Source organism: Amblyraja radiata, chromosome 32 (assembly GCF_010909765.2).
Source record: "Amblyraja radiata isolate CabotCenter1 chromosome 32, sAmbRad1.1.pri, whole genome shotgun sequence".
NCBI classification, from domain to species: domain Eukaryota; kingdom Metazoa; phylum Chordata; class Chondrichthyes; order Rajiformes; family Rajidae; genus Amblyraja; species Amblyraja radiata.
The window spans coordinates 29490900-29506351 of record NC_045987.1 but is presented as its reverse complement, the minus strand read 5'-3'; the positions used below and the strand labels follow the sequence as shown (position 1 = coordinate 29506351).

The 15452-nt window shown below is 47.6% G+C and overlaps 1 protein-coding gene across 1 annotated transcript in view; it reads left to right on the top strand.

Moving 5' to 3' along the window:
• Nucleotides 1–15452, top strand: part of LOC116991092 (solute carrier family 43 member 3-like) — a 38262-nt gene that overhangs the window by 20238 nt on the left and 2572 nt on the right. The window contains exon 5 of the mRNA XM_033049445.1: nt 10108–10231. Within this exon, the coding sequence (XP_032905336.1) occupies nt 10108–10231 (124 nt within the window). The remainder of the gene's footprint in view (nt 1–10107; nt 10232–15452) is intronic.

The following is a 15452-nucleotide window of genomic DNA, read 5'->3' as shown; positions in this document are numbered from 1 at the left end:
ATCCTTCTAAACCTGGCCAATCCATCTACCTGTCTAACTGGCTGCACATTGGTTGTTTTGCACAAAGCTGCAAACTTTGGGTTGAGAGTTGGTCTTATTGCACTTACGAAGACAATTTATTTCGAAGTGTGCATTGCACATAAGGGCCAAAGCATCATGCTGTACATCAGACAGGGGCGCCCCTTCGATTGATCTTGCAAAGGCAGTAATACCTGACCCAAGTATCTTTAAGATCTTTTGGAGCCTTAACTCCTGTGCTCTGATGCTTCCACTCATGTGCCCTCAGATGGCATGGTTAACAGGGCACTTTGATTGAGGCACAGTTGGCAGGTGTCTCATATCTTTTCGCCGTTTCTTCCATCATTAAATCCTGTAACTGATGGGAAGCCATATAATTAATGGTTTTGGCCAGGTCATCTTCCAACGGCTGACTAGTTCCCGTTGGTATGGCGAATCTAGATGCCATGCCTGGCACTCCTGGCTCTTGGCTCTCGTGCTTTGGGGTATGCTGCTCCCCAATACCTCCAACCTCACTCAGGGTCAGAACAAAACTGCCCCGGTAAGCTCACCTCCTCCATGAGGGTGACATCATGCAGCCCTTCTAAAGGTACTGCTGCCATGGGTCCTCAAGAAGACCCGCGGATATACGGCTCCTCTTCACGGAGCAGATCTTCCCTATACAGCCCTCTAGTAGAGGTTGCTGCCACGGGCCCATGGGGTGACCCACGGATATAAAGTTCCTCCTAGAACATGTCACGATGGAGCATCCTCTCCATCAGGTGCTCCATCTTTGCCAGACGTCCAGAAATGTCACTGAGAGTGGGAGAAGAAACCTCCTGGCCCGACTCATCAGAGTCCTCGGGCCTTACTGATTTTTTGGTGGCTTTTCTCCCTACACGAGTAGCCATGGTGCTTTCAATCGGCACCTGAATAGCTGCCGCTGGTCGTGATGCCAGCGGCTCAGAAGGCGAAATGGGCGCCCGCCCGCTGCCGGCCTCGACCTTCCTTTCAACGCTATCTCCTGTAAACCAGACTTATGCCCCTGTCCCACTTAGGAAACCTGAACGGAAACCTCCGGAAACTTTGAGCCCAACCCAAGATTTCCGTGTGGTTCCTGGAGGTTCCCGGAGGTTTTTATCAGTCTCCCTACCTGTTTCCACTATCTGCAACCTCCGGCAACCACCTGCAACCTCCACAAAGGAAAAAGTAGGAGGAGGAGCCCGAAGGCTGAGGGATGGGATGAGACAGCCCGAGGGCTGAGGAAGGGGAGGAGACAGCAAGGGGTAACAAAATTGCGGAATCTTTGCGGAAGGCAGACACGGGGGGAGATGGGAAGATGTGGCGAGTGGTGGGCTCACGTTGGAGGTTGCAAAACTGACGGAGGATTACTTGTTGTATGTGACGGCTGGTGGGGTGAAAGGTGAGGACTAGGGGAACTCTGCCCTTGCGAGTGGGGGGATGGGGAGAGAGAGCAGTGTTGCGGGGTATGGAAGAGACCCTCCCCTCATGCGAGCCTCATATATGGTGGAGGAGGGGAACCCCTGTTCCCTGAAGAATGAGGACATTTCAGATGCCCTGGTGTGGAACGCCTCATCCTTGGAGCAGATGCAGCGTAGACGGAGGAATTGGGAGTAGGGGATGGAGTCCTTACAGGAAGCAGGGTGGGAAGAAGTGTAGTCCAGATAGCCATGGGAGTCAGTAGGTTTATAGTGGATGTCCCGTCACTCAAAGTCTGGCCACACCCACTGAAGTGGCGACCAAACAGACTCCCCTTTTTCAAAGTCTGGCCACACCCAATAAGGTCTCAAATTCCACAGACAAAGACCTACATTCTTATTCTAGGTTCAGCAACCCAAGGTCACCTGCCGTTCTGTTGCTCTGTGCCAAATGTTATTCAAATCTTGAAGGCAGGTTTGTTTTAACGCTCAATGTTGAATTTAATACTGTTTCTCTTCTTCTTCTGCCTCAGTTCTTACTCCCTTCCTCTTCTTCATCTGCCTTTAGTCAGGAAATGCTTAATTCTGTCCGAATTTCGCCACCAATTTCCCCTATTTTGCTTTGTCAGGAAAAGGGATCCCTCCACCTTTTCTCATTTCCTAGCAGTTTGGTCAGCTTGTAACTTAATATTCTAAATTTCTTATTATACTTAGAATTCAAATAACACATATGTTGGACGGGGGTTCCTCCTTCAATGTTATCCAGAGTATACCCCATAGATAGAGAGAGAGAGAGAAAAAGAAAGAAAAAGCAGATTTCTCAATTCTTAAAAAAACACCAATGAATCCCAAATTTCTCAACCAGGAAGACTCGCTAATCGAGACCCCCAGTTTCTCAACTTAGCAGACTCCTTATCCCTTAAAAAACACCGCCCCAAATATCTCAACCAGGCAGACTCGTTAATCGAGACCCCAGTTTCTCAACTTGGCAGACGTCTTAATCATTGAGAGAGAGAGAGCCCCTTATTTCTCAACCTGACAAATCCTCGGATGTCTCAACAAGGTAGGCGCACACCTCGTTCCCTGTTTCTCAACCCAACTAACCATGGGTGTCTCAACAAGGCTGACGAGCCACTTATAGAGGGAGAGAGGGAAAAAATAGGATGAGAGAGAGTGAAAGAGAGAAAGCAGTAAAATACATACACAAAATTCATACGTAAAAATACATACACAATTCATAATTGGTCTTAGCTTTGTTTAACTCTAAGAACCTCAGCTGGGAACAGACCAACTTCTGACAAAGAAACAGAGGTGTTTCCAGGAGTGTCTAGGAGTCGGTTACAATGGATAGAGATATTCCTCCCTTTCCAGTCCTGGTAACCTCTGCTCAGTTATCCGGTGGTGGTCCCAGTGAGACCTGCGCGACTATGGCAATGTAAAAGTTCACTTAAAAAGATAGACACAGTACAAATTCTTAAGGTCATACAAAGCTTTAATTTAACGTCTGACGGGTGTAGACCTAGAGACCCAGAGGGAACAGTTTTACGTCTGAATCTCCAGCAGCACACACAAAGAAATATCAAAAAAACAAAGTTTATATACCTTCAGACATAAAACCAATTGCATGATGTAATGTACAAAAACCATCATCCACCTCCAAATATGGAGTTGTTTTTCACTCTTTGCCAAAAGCCAGTCATCCCAAATGGCATCCTCTAGGCCCCTTCTTATCTGATTAACCTCTTCAACTTACATTAAAAACTTGTAATAGAGCTGCAAACTTTTCAACTTAAGTAAAAAAAACCCTTGTCATGATGGGATTTGTGCAAATCTCATCATGCATTACAATTGGCTTTTTACGACAGGAAAGGTTAAATATGACAACAATCAATTAATAACTAACTCTTTCAGATGTGTTATATCTGGACTATCAGAAGGCTTTCAACAAGGTCCCACATAAGAGATTAGTATGCAAACTTAAAGCACACGGTATTGGAGGTTCAGTATTGATGTGGATAGAGAACTGGATGGCAGGAAGCAAAGAGTAGGAGTAAACGGGTCCTTTTCAGAATGGCAGGCAGTGACTAGTGGGGTACTGCAAGGCTCAATGCTGGGAACCCAGCTATTTACAATATATTAATGATTTGGACGAGGGAATTGAATGCAACATCTCCAAGTTTGCAGATGACACGAAGATGGGGGACAGTGTTAGCTGTGAGGAGGAAGCTAGGAGGCTGCAAGGTGACTTGGATAGGTTGGGTGAGTGGGCAAATGCATGGCTGATGCAGTATAATGTGGATAAATGTGAGGTTATCCGCTTTGGTGGCAAAAACAGGAAAGTAGACTATTATCTGAATGGTGGCCGATTAGGAAAAGGGGAGCTGCAACGAGACCTGGGTGTCATGGTACACCAGTCATTGAAAGTAGGCATGCAGATGCAGCAGGCAGTGAAGAAAGCAAATGGTATGTTCACATTCATAGCAAAACCATTTGAGTATAGGAGCAGGGAGGTTCTACTGCAGTTGTACAGGGCCTTGGTGAGACCACACCTGCAGTATTGTGTACAGTTTTGGTCTCCTAATGTGAGGAAATACATTCTTGTCATAGAGGGAGTACAGAGAAGGTTCACCAGATTGATTCCTGGGATGGCGGGACCTTCATATGAAGAAAGACTGGATAGACACGGCTTGTACTCGCTGGAATTTACAAGATTTAGGGGGGATCTTATAGAAACTTACAATATTCTTAAGGGGTTGGACAGGCTAGATGCAGGAAGATTGTTCCCGATGTTGGGGAAGTCCAGAACAAGGGTCACAGTTTAAGGATAATAATAATAATAATAATAAATTTTATTTATGGGCACCTTTCAAGAGTCTCAAGGACACCTTACAAAAAGTGAGCATGTAGAGGAAAAACATGTAAGGGGAATGAAATAAATAGTAGAGACATGACTAGTACACAAAGTAAAGACAGAATTCAATACAAAACACAGTATGAGGCAATTAATGCACAGATGAAAAGGGACGGGGACGTGGGGCTAAGGATAGGCAGAGGTGAAGAGATGGGTCTTGAAGATGGTGAGGGACACGGAATTGCGGATCAGTTGGGGGAGGGAGTTCCAGAGCCTGGGAGCTGCCCTGGAGAAGGCTCTGTCCCCAAAACTGCGGAGGTTCGACTTGTGGATGGAGAGGAGACCGGCTGATGTGGATCTGAGGGACCGTGAGGGTTGGTAGGGGGAGAGGAGGTCAGTGAGATATGGGGGGGGGGGGGGGGGGCAGATGGTGGAGGGCTTTGTAGGTGAGGACCAGGATTTTGTAGGTGATCCGGTGGGAGATGGGAAACCAATTATATTTTTTTGAGGACTGGAGTGATGTGATGCCAGGATTTGGTGTGGGTGATGAGTCGGGCGGCTGCGTTCTGGACCAGTTGGAGTCGGTTGATGTAGGTGGAGCTGATGCCAAGGAGAAGTGAGTTGCAATAGTCCAGTTGGGAGGAGATGAAGGCATGGATGAGTCTTTCAGCAGCAGGCGGTGTGAGAGAGGGTCTGAGTTTGGCGATGTTGCGGAGATGAAAGAAGGAGGTTTTAATGACATGGCGGATGTGAGGCTCAAGGGAGGGTGGAATCAAAGATCACGCCAAGGTTGAGGGCCTGGGGAGATGGGGAGACAGTGGTGCCGTCGATGGTGAGAGTGGGGTTATTGATTTTGCTGAGTGTGGCTTTGGAGCCTATGAGGAGGAATTCTGTCTTATCGCTGTTGAGTTTGAAGAAATTATGTTGCATCCAGGTTTTTATAGCTGACAAACAGGTGTTGATATGGGAGAGTGGGGGGTTGTGGGGGGATTTGGTGCCAAGGTAAATCTGGGTGTCATGAGCGTAACAGTGGAAGTCCAGATTGAAGTGGCGGAGTATCTGACCAAGGGGGACGATGTAGATGATGAAGAGGAGGGGGCCGAGTACGGAGCCTTGGGGAACGCCTTAAGTGACTGCGGCTGCGGCTGCGACTGTAGCAGAGGTGTGGTTGTGGCGAGAGATGAAGTGGGATCTGTTGGAAAGGTAGGAACGGAGCCAGCTGAGTGCAGAGTGCAGGATAAAGGGGAAGTCTTTTAGGACCGAGATTGGAAAAACATTTTTCACACAGAGAGTGGTGAATCTGTGCAATTCTCTGCCACAGAAGGTAGTTGAGGCCAGTTCATTGGCTATAGTTAAGAGGGAGTTAGATGTGGCCCTTGTGGCTAAAGGGATCAGGGGGTATGGAGAGATACTGAGTTGGATGATCAGATGATCATATTGAATGGCAGTGTAGCTCGAAGGGCCGAATGGCCGACTCCTGCACCTATTTTCTATGTTTCTATGTTTCTATCTATTCCTCTCATGATTTTATACACCTCCATGAGGTCACCCCCCATTCTCCTGCGCTCCAAGGAAGAGAGTCCCAGCCTGCTCAACCTCGCGCTATGCTCAACCCGTCTGGCCCTGGCAACATCTCCGTAAAACTTCTCTGTATCCTTTCCAGCTCAACAGCGTCTTTCCTATAGCATGGCGCCCAGAACGGATCACGATACTCTAAAGGCGGCCTCACCACCATTTTATACAACTGCAACATGACCTCCCACCGTTTATACTCCGTTCTCTGATTGATGGAGGACAATGTGCCAAAAGCCTTTATGACCACCTTATCTACTTGCGACTCCACCTTCAAGGAACCGTGCACCTGCACTCCTAGATCCCTCTGCTCTACGACACTGCCCAAAAACACAACCATTCGCTGTGTAGGTCCTGCCGATGTTAGACTTCCATAAAAGCAACACATCACATTTCTCTGTATTAAATTCAATCAACCGTTCCTCAGCCCACTTGGCCAATCGATCGACAATCTGCTGCTATGTTTCACACCTCTTCACTACCTGCAAAACCATCTAATTTTGTATCATCAGCAAACATGCTAATATTGCCATGTATTTTCTCATCCAAATCATTGATGTAGATGACAAACAGTAACGGGCCCATCACTGAACCCTGAAACACACCACCAGTCACAGTCCTCCAGTCCGTGAAGCAACCTTCCACCATCAATCTCTGCTTCCTTCCATGAAGCTACAGTTCTATTCAGTCAGCTATCTCTCATTGGATCATATGCAAATCTAAACTAAACTAAACGAAACAGAACCAAACGGAACTGAACATAAAAATACAAACACAATTATAGTAAATAGAAAAAACAATATTCAGCCCAATCAAGACAAAAGCCTGACATCCCCATTGCAAAACAAGACAGTTTGTTGCACCACGTTTAGTTGGTATTCGTAGTTTTCAATAGGATGATAATTAAGATAAATTCACTAAATTAATAACCACAATACAAATGCAGAACATTCGGAGCCCTTGGTGCATCCAAAGGCACGCCAAAGACGTTCATATTTGAGGCTGGTGTTCGTGAACCTGGAGCTCACGGTTTATCAGACACCTGTAGAATCTCCCTGATTGCAGGAGTGACGTGTGTTTGATCCCTTGATGATGCTGGCTGCACTTTTGATGGAGCGCCACTCTCTGCGTGGCGGGTGTCTGGAACACGCTCACAGGCCAGTGGTGGAGGCAGATACGACAGTGGTGGTTCAGTTCACAAACTTTTAGATAGACTCATTGACATGTCAGAGACCGACACACTATGGACAATTTATATTTATACCAAGCAAATTAACCTAAATACCTGAACGTCTTTGGAGTGTGAGAGGAAACCGAAGTTCTCGGAGAAACCCACGCGGTCACGGGGAGAACGTACAAACTCTGTACAGACTGCGCCCCGTAGTCGGGATTCAACCCGGGTCTCTGGCGCTGTAATGTAGCAACTCTACTGCTGCGCCACCATGGCGCCCTTCTGAGCCACCGTGCCGCCCTTATTAAGTATTAGAAAGAAGCACATCGTGCTGCAGTATCTCTGTAGTACATGGATAGGCGATGTTTTGCGTCGTGACCCGTCTTTAGACTAGGTATTAGCTATTAGCAGACATGTTAGTCCCATTACGGGAAAGATGAGAGGGATGTGGAGAGGGCGCAGAACGTGCTCCACCGGGGTTGCTTCTTGGATCAGATACCTATAGCTACAATGAGGATTTGGACAGACATGGACTGTTCTCTGGAATTGAGGGGAGACATGATAGAAGTATATGAAGTTTTGAGCGGCATGGGTGGGGTAGAGTTTGAACCTTTTCCCCAAGGCGGAAATGTCAAAGATATGGAAGTATCGCTGTAAGTGAGAGGGACACAGATTAAAGGAGACATTTTTTACACAAATGGCTGTGATCACGAAATCTGCCGCTGCTGTGGTTACTGCCGTAGTTACGATGGTGGCGTTTAAGAGGCTTTTAGATGGGCACATGTATCTACAGGAAATTCAGAGGTATGGATTACTTGAAGGCACGTGAGAGCAATTTATAACATCTACAGTAAAATATTGAACATTCAGTCCTTCAGCCCACAATTTCTGTGCCACACATAAAGCGAAGCCCAACATATCCATGAGCACGATCCATGAGCAGCGATTGCTTTCATATCCACGTGCCTATTCAAAATCCTGGGACATGTCACGATTGTATATGTCTCCACCACTCCCGGCAGCTCCTTCCAGGCACTTTCCACATTCTGTATAAAATACCTGCCTACAGATATACAGATATATAACCTGCCCCACGCGGCCCCTGTTTTGCCAATTTTACCTTAAAGCTGTCCTCCAGTATTTGATATTTCCATCCCGGGAAAAGGGTTCTGCTTGTCTAGCCTGTCTATATCTCTGATAATTGTATATATTTCCATCAGGTTTCCTCTAAATGTCTGGCATTCCAGATAAAACAGTATAAGTTTGTCCAAACTCTCCTTGTACTTTTAGATCGTACTGTATGTTGTCATTAAACAGTTGGTTTTAAAATACATATTGGATTCACCGCGGAGCGGGCGATGCCTTACTTGGATCACCGTTTGAAGTTCTGGAGTGTTGGGCCTGCTGCTTCAACATCATGGAGCTGTGGTTTGCTGAGCTCCCAGCCTCGGGCTGCGCTGATTTCAACATCGTGGAGCCCTGGAATCCCTTTGCCCAGGGCCGCCAGCGTGAATCTCCGCCCAGCTCAGCCTGTGGACATAGAAACATAGAAACATAGAAATAAGGTGCATGAGTAGGCCATTCGGCCCTTCGAGCCTGCACCGCCATTCAATATGATCATGGCTGATCATCCAACTCAGTATCCCGTACCTGCCTTCTCTCCATACCCTCTGATCCCCTTAGCCACAAGGGCCACATCTAACTCCCTCTTAAATATAGCCAATGAACTGGCCTCGACTACCCTCTGTGGCAGGGAGTTCCAGAGATTCACCACTCGGGACTTCGGGAGCTCCGGCAGGACGTGGCCGATTCGGAAGTGCCATAGTTGGGAAATATTTCTTAAAGAATTGTTCCTTATTGACAATTATATTGCAAAACCTGAATCAAAACTGAATCAAATCTGCTTGAAAAGGCTAACTTATAACTAAACAAACAGGTTCACTTCTTAATAAACAGACAACTCACAAAGCAGTTTGTTAGACCAATTCAAAACTTTACTAATTATCGGCCGATGGAAGTGGCAAGGAAAACAAACCCCAGCCAAGTGAGCAACACAGACACTTGGCTGTCCTCTCTCCACTTCCCTGAACACAGAATTACATGGTATTATATACTGTTGAGGCGGTTGATGTCCTGCCGGCAGTTTAAAATAAAATGGTCTAAGGCTGGAAGATGGCCATGAGGAGGGGTCCATTGGAGATGGGAAAGGGGATTATCAATTGGGGCGAGGACTCCTTCCCATGGAAGAACAGTGTGAGGCGGAGGCGACAGAAGAAGAGCTCCAAATCGCGGCGGGCGCGGAACTCATTGAGGTGGGGACAGGGGGACAAAGGTGAGGCCGTTCGGTATCTGAGAGGGGGCGGTCAGTGGGGATGGTGAACACACGGCCGGGTTGGGGGTTGGGGCCGGAGGAAGGCAAGTGAGTGGACTGAGGCCGAGGTGATGTCTGGTGGGGGCGGTGGGTGGTCAGGGGGTAGGGGGTGGGGAAGAGCTGGGGTCCCATGGTTTGAGGTGAATTGGGAAGACCCAGTGGAACAGCCACGGAGGTTACCAGGGTTAGGGGACTGGTACTAGGACCCAGCGCATTCAAACTCAGGGGAGTTGGAGTCTGCAGCATGGAAACACAGGCCGGTGCTGAGTCCAGGCTGCAGGAAAGCGACGGATGCAGGCTGCTGGAGGGCGGTGTACAGGCGAGGGTCGGTGGCCAAAGAGTAGGAGTTCCCGGTGGGCGGATGGTCGGTGGGACGGAGAGGTTTGACCGGTCCGGTGAGGCAGCGAGGTGAGTAGGCTCTCCCTAGATCTCGAGGCCCGAAGCTTCAGTAGTCTAGCTGATACGTAAATCCGGCCCTGCTTCATGTCGTGGGGTAAACTGAACTGTACACAATACTTTAACTGCATCCTATAAATAGTTATCATGGCATTATGTTCGGCACTAACTTTATGGGTGGAAGTGCGTGTTCCGGCGCTGTACTTTCCTATGTTCCGTGTCCTGTGATCACATGGGGTGACACACATGGCCTGTTATGGTGATATCCTTTCCGCACAATCACGCGGACTCTTTCCTTTCCTCTCGCTAGGTTCCCTCCATGCCACTTTGGAAAACTCTACGGGACAACACGGGCGGTGGCGGCCATCGTTTCCCTGCTCCAATATCCTCTCTTCATCATCATTAATGGTCCCTTGCAGGACGATCCATTGTACGTAAGTACCGGAGGCCTGTGAGCTTGGAATTGGAACCTGACTGGTGCGAGGTGGTGCAATTTGGGACATCAAAGCAGGGCAAGGCTGACACTGTAAATGGTAGAACCCCGGAGAGAGTTGCAGAACAAGGAAGTCTGGCGTGCAGGAGCACGGTTCCCTGAAAGTGGCGAGTCAGTTTCAAATTTTATTTTTGGTTTAGATTTATTATTATCATCCATTCTAACTTGGTCCAGTGAAAAATGTTGTTTTGCATACGATCCAAAAAGAACAGGCAGATAAAAATACAATCACGTCAAACTCAAATACGGCAGATTGCAGATAATCCTTTAAACCAGTTCGGTATTCCGTAAAACGCAAGGAATCCTGCGATTTGTCAAAGGTCAGTCGCGATAAACACCCTCGGCAACCGTGCCGCCGCATGCACATAGACCCGCACCCCATCCGCAGCCAGGATCGAACCCGTGCCTCCAGCGCTGCGCACGCTGTCGCACCGCCTCTGGACCATCCCCGTCACCCCTCCCAAAGCGCCCCATCCCCATCAGATGGCTGCCGGAGACACTTGCGGTGACCACGGACCGACAGGACACCGGCCCGCCACAGCGGTGGCCCAGACACACAGCCAGCGCGGAGACGAAGGGCCAACTCATGCTCAGGTCAGCCTGACCTGCCGGCTGGGTTAATCCACAGCCCTAGACTGACGGGATACCGGCCTGGAGCAGTGAAGCTCGCGTTTTCGCACCGCGCAGGCTGCAATCCCGGGTCGCCTCCACAACGGCCGGCGCCCCGCCAGTCCATGGCAGCCGGTCAACCCGGCAGGACAGGCAGAGCTGAGCCAGCCCAAGGCCACCCCGGACATCCCCGGTCGCCCCGGACAGGGACAGGACACCCGGGAGGGGACGGGGATGGCCCAGCAGCAACTCAACGGGGCCTGCTGCGCCGGAGACACGAGCCCGATCCCGACCACGAATGAAATGCAAGTTTACACCCACGCAGCAGCACAACCGCCAAGAATGTTTATCGCGAGCACATGATCTGGGCATGTGCAGTCGGAATACCGAACCCGCTTAACGTAGCCCAGCAGTTCCATCGACCATGTCCACAAAGAGCTAGAGGTGACCCGGACCGTACACTAGATGATGACAGACTGTTCCAAACCCTGATAACAGAGGTTATTTCTTAGTCTACTGGTGTGCGCTTTCAAAAGTCTGTACTTTCTGTCGAACAGCAGCCGGGAAAAGAAGGAAGCAGTTGATTATGTTGGCTGAACGTGGCGAGTAAGATAAACATTGTGGGAGGCGTTTACCATTCTTTCCTTTATTGGGAAGGGTAGTGATCACACGAGTTGGGACATGTTGATGCAGCAGAGCACCACTGCGTAAAGTTTAGTTCGACCAGTGACATGAAGGTTGCCATTAAGCCGCAAGCAGTTCAGAAGAGATTCGCCATGATACGTACTTCCTGGTTTTGCGGGCTTGAATTGTAGGGAAAGGTTGGATAGGCTGCTATTGTTTTTCTCATTTTCTTTGGGGCGCAGGAGACAGAGAACTGAAAATATCGAGGTGTACATGAACACAAGGGGCGTTGAAAATGCGACCGTCATGGACCTTTCTTCCAGGATTGAGGGCATAGCCTTAAAATAAGAGAGGTGCGGGGGGGGGGGGGGGGGGGTTTGAGATGGTCTTCATACGTGGCACCTTTTCACACTTGGTGGGTAATCCATATCTGGAATGAGCTGCTAGAGGAAGCTATAGAAGCGGATGCAATTACTTTTGAAACACATTTGCTCAGATATATGGATAGCAAGGTTTGATGAACGGACATTTGGATAGGAAAGTTTTAAGTCAATATGGGCCAAATGTAGATAAATGTAACAAGCGTAGAATGACAATTTGGTCGACCAGATGTTCCTGCTCTGTACAGCTCCATGACGCCCCTGTGACCTAGTCAACTAACAATGGTACAAAGCGATGGATGGAAATACAATACTCAACACCTTAAACTATAGCCAATTGCGAGGCACCGCGTTTTACCAACGGCGTGAAGGCTTTGGAAAAGGTGGCGAAGAAATGACTGGACGTGTCTGTGGACATACCCGATTATCTAACGTCGTTCACCTGAGAGTGGGGATGGATCAATGGCTAGACAAACGTAGACCATACCGTAGGAATGTTTTCCCCAACTATATTGGGAGACACGGATTTCTGTGCCTATGACGGAGGATGCAGGGATCATAAAGTTCGAAGGCGGGAGACAGAGGAAGCACGGCTTGTGGGCTTTAGTTACATGGAGCTATGGCAAAGGCTGGGACTTTTGTCTTTGGAGTATTGGAGACGATAGATGACCAAGATTCAAAGGCGTGCAAGATCATGAGGGACACGGATAACGTGAACGATCACAATCTGTTTTACCTAGGGTGGGGAGCATAGGTTTATAGTGAGAGGGGCAGATTCACTCAGGCGATATTTTCAAGTTCAAGTTCAAGTCAAGTTCAAGTGAATTTATGTGTCCCTGATAGGACGATGAAATTATTGCTTTGCTTCAGCACAACGGAACATAGTAGGCACTACAAAACACATGAGTAAATAAACTGATAAAGTGCATATAACAGATAATGGGTTATTAATGTTCAGAGTTTTGTCCGAGCCAGGTTTAATAGCCTGATGGCTGTGGGGAAGTAGCTATTCCTGAACCTGGTCGTTGTAGTCTTCAGGCTCCTGTACCTTCTACCTGAAGGTAGCAGGGAGATGAGTGTGTGGCCAGGATGGTGTGGGCCTTTGATGATACTGTGCACCTGTAGAAGTTAGAGAGAGTCCTCCTTGACACACCGATTCTCCGTAAACTTCTCAGGAAGTAGAGGTGCTGATGTGCTTTCTTGATAATTGCATCAGTGTTCTCGGACCAGGAAAGATCTTCAGAGATGTGCACGCCCAGGAATTTGAAGCTCTTGACCCTTTCAACCATCCCGTTGATATTAACGGGACTGTGGGTCCCCATCCTACTCCTTCGAAAGTCCACAATCAGTTCCTTCGTTTTGTTGGTGTTGAGGGCCAGGTTATTGCGCTGGCACCATATGGACAGTTGCTCAATCTCTCTTCTATACTCGGACTCATCCCCATCAGTGATACGTCCCACAACAGTGGTGTCGTCAGCGAACTTTATGATGGAGTTCACACTATGATCGGCTACGCAGTCATGAGTATAGAGTGAGTACAGCAGGGGGCTGAGCACGCAGCCTTCAATCGGAGTTGTCTGCATCTGGAATGAGCTGCCAGCACAACTTATAGAAGCCGACACAATTAGGACTTTGGACAGGTGTACGGAGGGGAAAGGTTGAGGAAGATGTGGGCTAAATGCAAGCAAATGGGTCTAGCTCATGATGATAATAATGTGGACCGAAGAGCCTATTGGGTGACGATGACACTTACCTGGGAGACATGGGGAAATGTTCGCCAGGGGAAGGAGTGGTGCTAAATTGGAGGCATCCACCTGATGGAGTGATAGGGACAGATTGTACAGGAATTTCATAAATAAAGCAGGCAAATCCCTGGACGTGATAGTTATGTTCAACCATGCAAACTATCACGGGGTTTGGTGTTAACAGTTTGCGCAAAACATTTGCAGCATAAAGCGGAGGATACAGTGTTAAGGTGAGAGGGGCAAAGTTTAAAGGGGATGTGCGGGGTAGGTTTCATTTTGTGCACAGAGAGTGGAAAGCACATCATGTGAAGATACAGTGAATGGACCGGAAATGGATCATGTGTAGCAACACTTATAGGGGTGTATTATAGACCACCTAATGGGGAGTGAGAATTGGAAGAGCAAATATGTAAGGAGATAGCAGATATTAGTAGTAAGCACAAGGTGGTGATTAGGGGAGATTTCAATTTTCCACACGTAGACTGGGAAAAATATTCTGTAAAAGGGCAGGATGGTTTGGAGTTTGTAAAATGTGTGCAGGGTAGTTTTTTGCAGCAATACATATAACCATATAACAATTACAGCACGGAAACAGGCCATCTCGGCCCTTCAAATCCGTGCCGAACACTAACTCTCACCTAGTCCCATCTACCTGCACTCAGCCCATAACCCTCCATTCCTTTCCCATCCATACACCTATCCAATTTATTTTTAAATGATAAAAACTAACCTGCCTTCACCACTTCCACCGGAAGCTCATTCCACACAGCTACCACTCTCTGAGTAAAGATGTTCCCCCTCATGTTACCCCTAAACGTTTGTCCCTTAATTCTCAAATCATGTCCTCTTGTTTGAATCTTCCCTACTCTCAATGGAAAAAGCTTATCCACGTCAACTCTGTCTATTCCTCTCATAATTTTAATGACCACTATCAAGTCCCCCCTTAACCTTCTGTGCTCCAAAGAATAAAGACCGATCTTGTTCAATCTTACTCTGTAACTTAGGTGCTGAAACCCAGGCAACATTCTAGTAAATCTCCTCTGTACTGTCTCTATTTTGTTGACATCTTTCCTATAATTTGGCGACCAGAATTGTACACCATATTCCAGAATTGGCCTCACCAATGCCTTGTACAATTTTAATATTACATCCCAACTTCTATACTCAATGCTCTGATTTATAAAGGCCAGCGCACCAGATTCCATCTTCAGGGAAATATGCACAGTTATTCCTAGATCCCTCTGTTCAACTACATTCCTCAATTCACTACCATTTACCATGTACGTCCTATTTTGATTTGTCCTGCCAAGATGTAGCACCTCACACTTATCAGCATTAAACTCCAACTGCCATCTTTCAACCCACTCTTCCAAATGGCCTAAATCCCTCTGTAGACTTTGAAAATCTACTTCATTATCCACAACACCACCTATCTTAGTATCATCTGCATACTTACTAATCCAATTTACCACACCATCATCCAGATCATTGATGTATATGACAAACAGCAGTGGACCCAACACAGATCCCTGAGGCACCCCACTAGTCACCGGTCTCCAACCTGACAAACAGTGATCCACCATTACTCTCTGGTATCTCCCATTCAGCCACTGTTGAATCCAAATTGCTACTCCACTATTAATACCCAACAATTGAACCTTCTTAACCAACCTTCCACATGGAACCTTGTCAAAGGCCTTACTGAAGTCCATATAGACAACATCCTTTACCCTCATCAATTTCCCTAGTAACCTCTTCAAAGAATTTGAGGTACCTACTAGAGAAGGGGCATGCTGGATCTCCT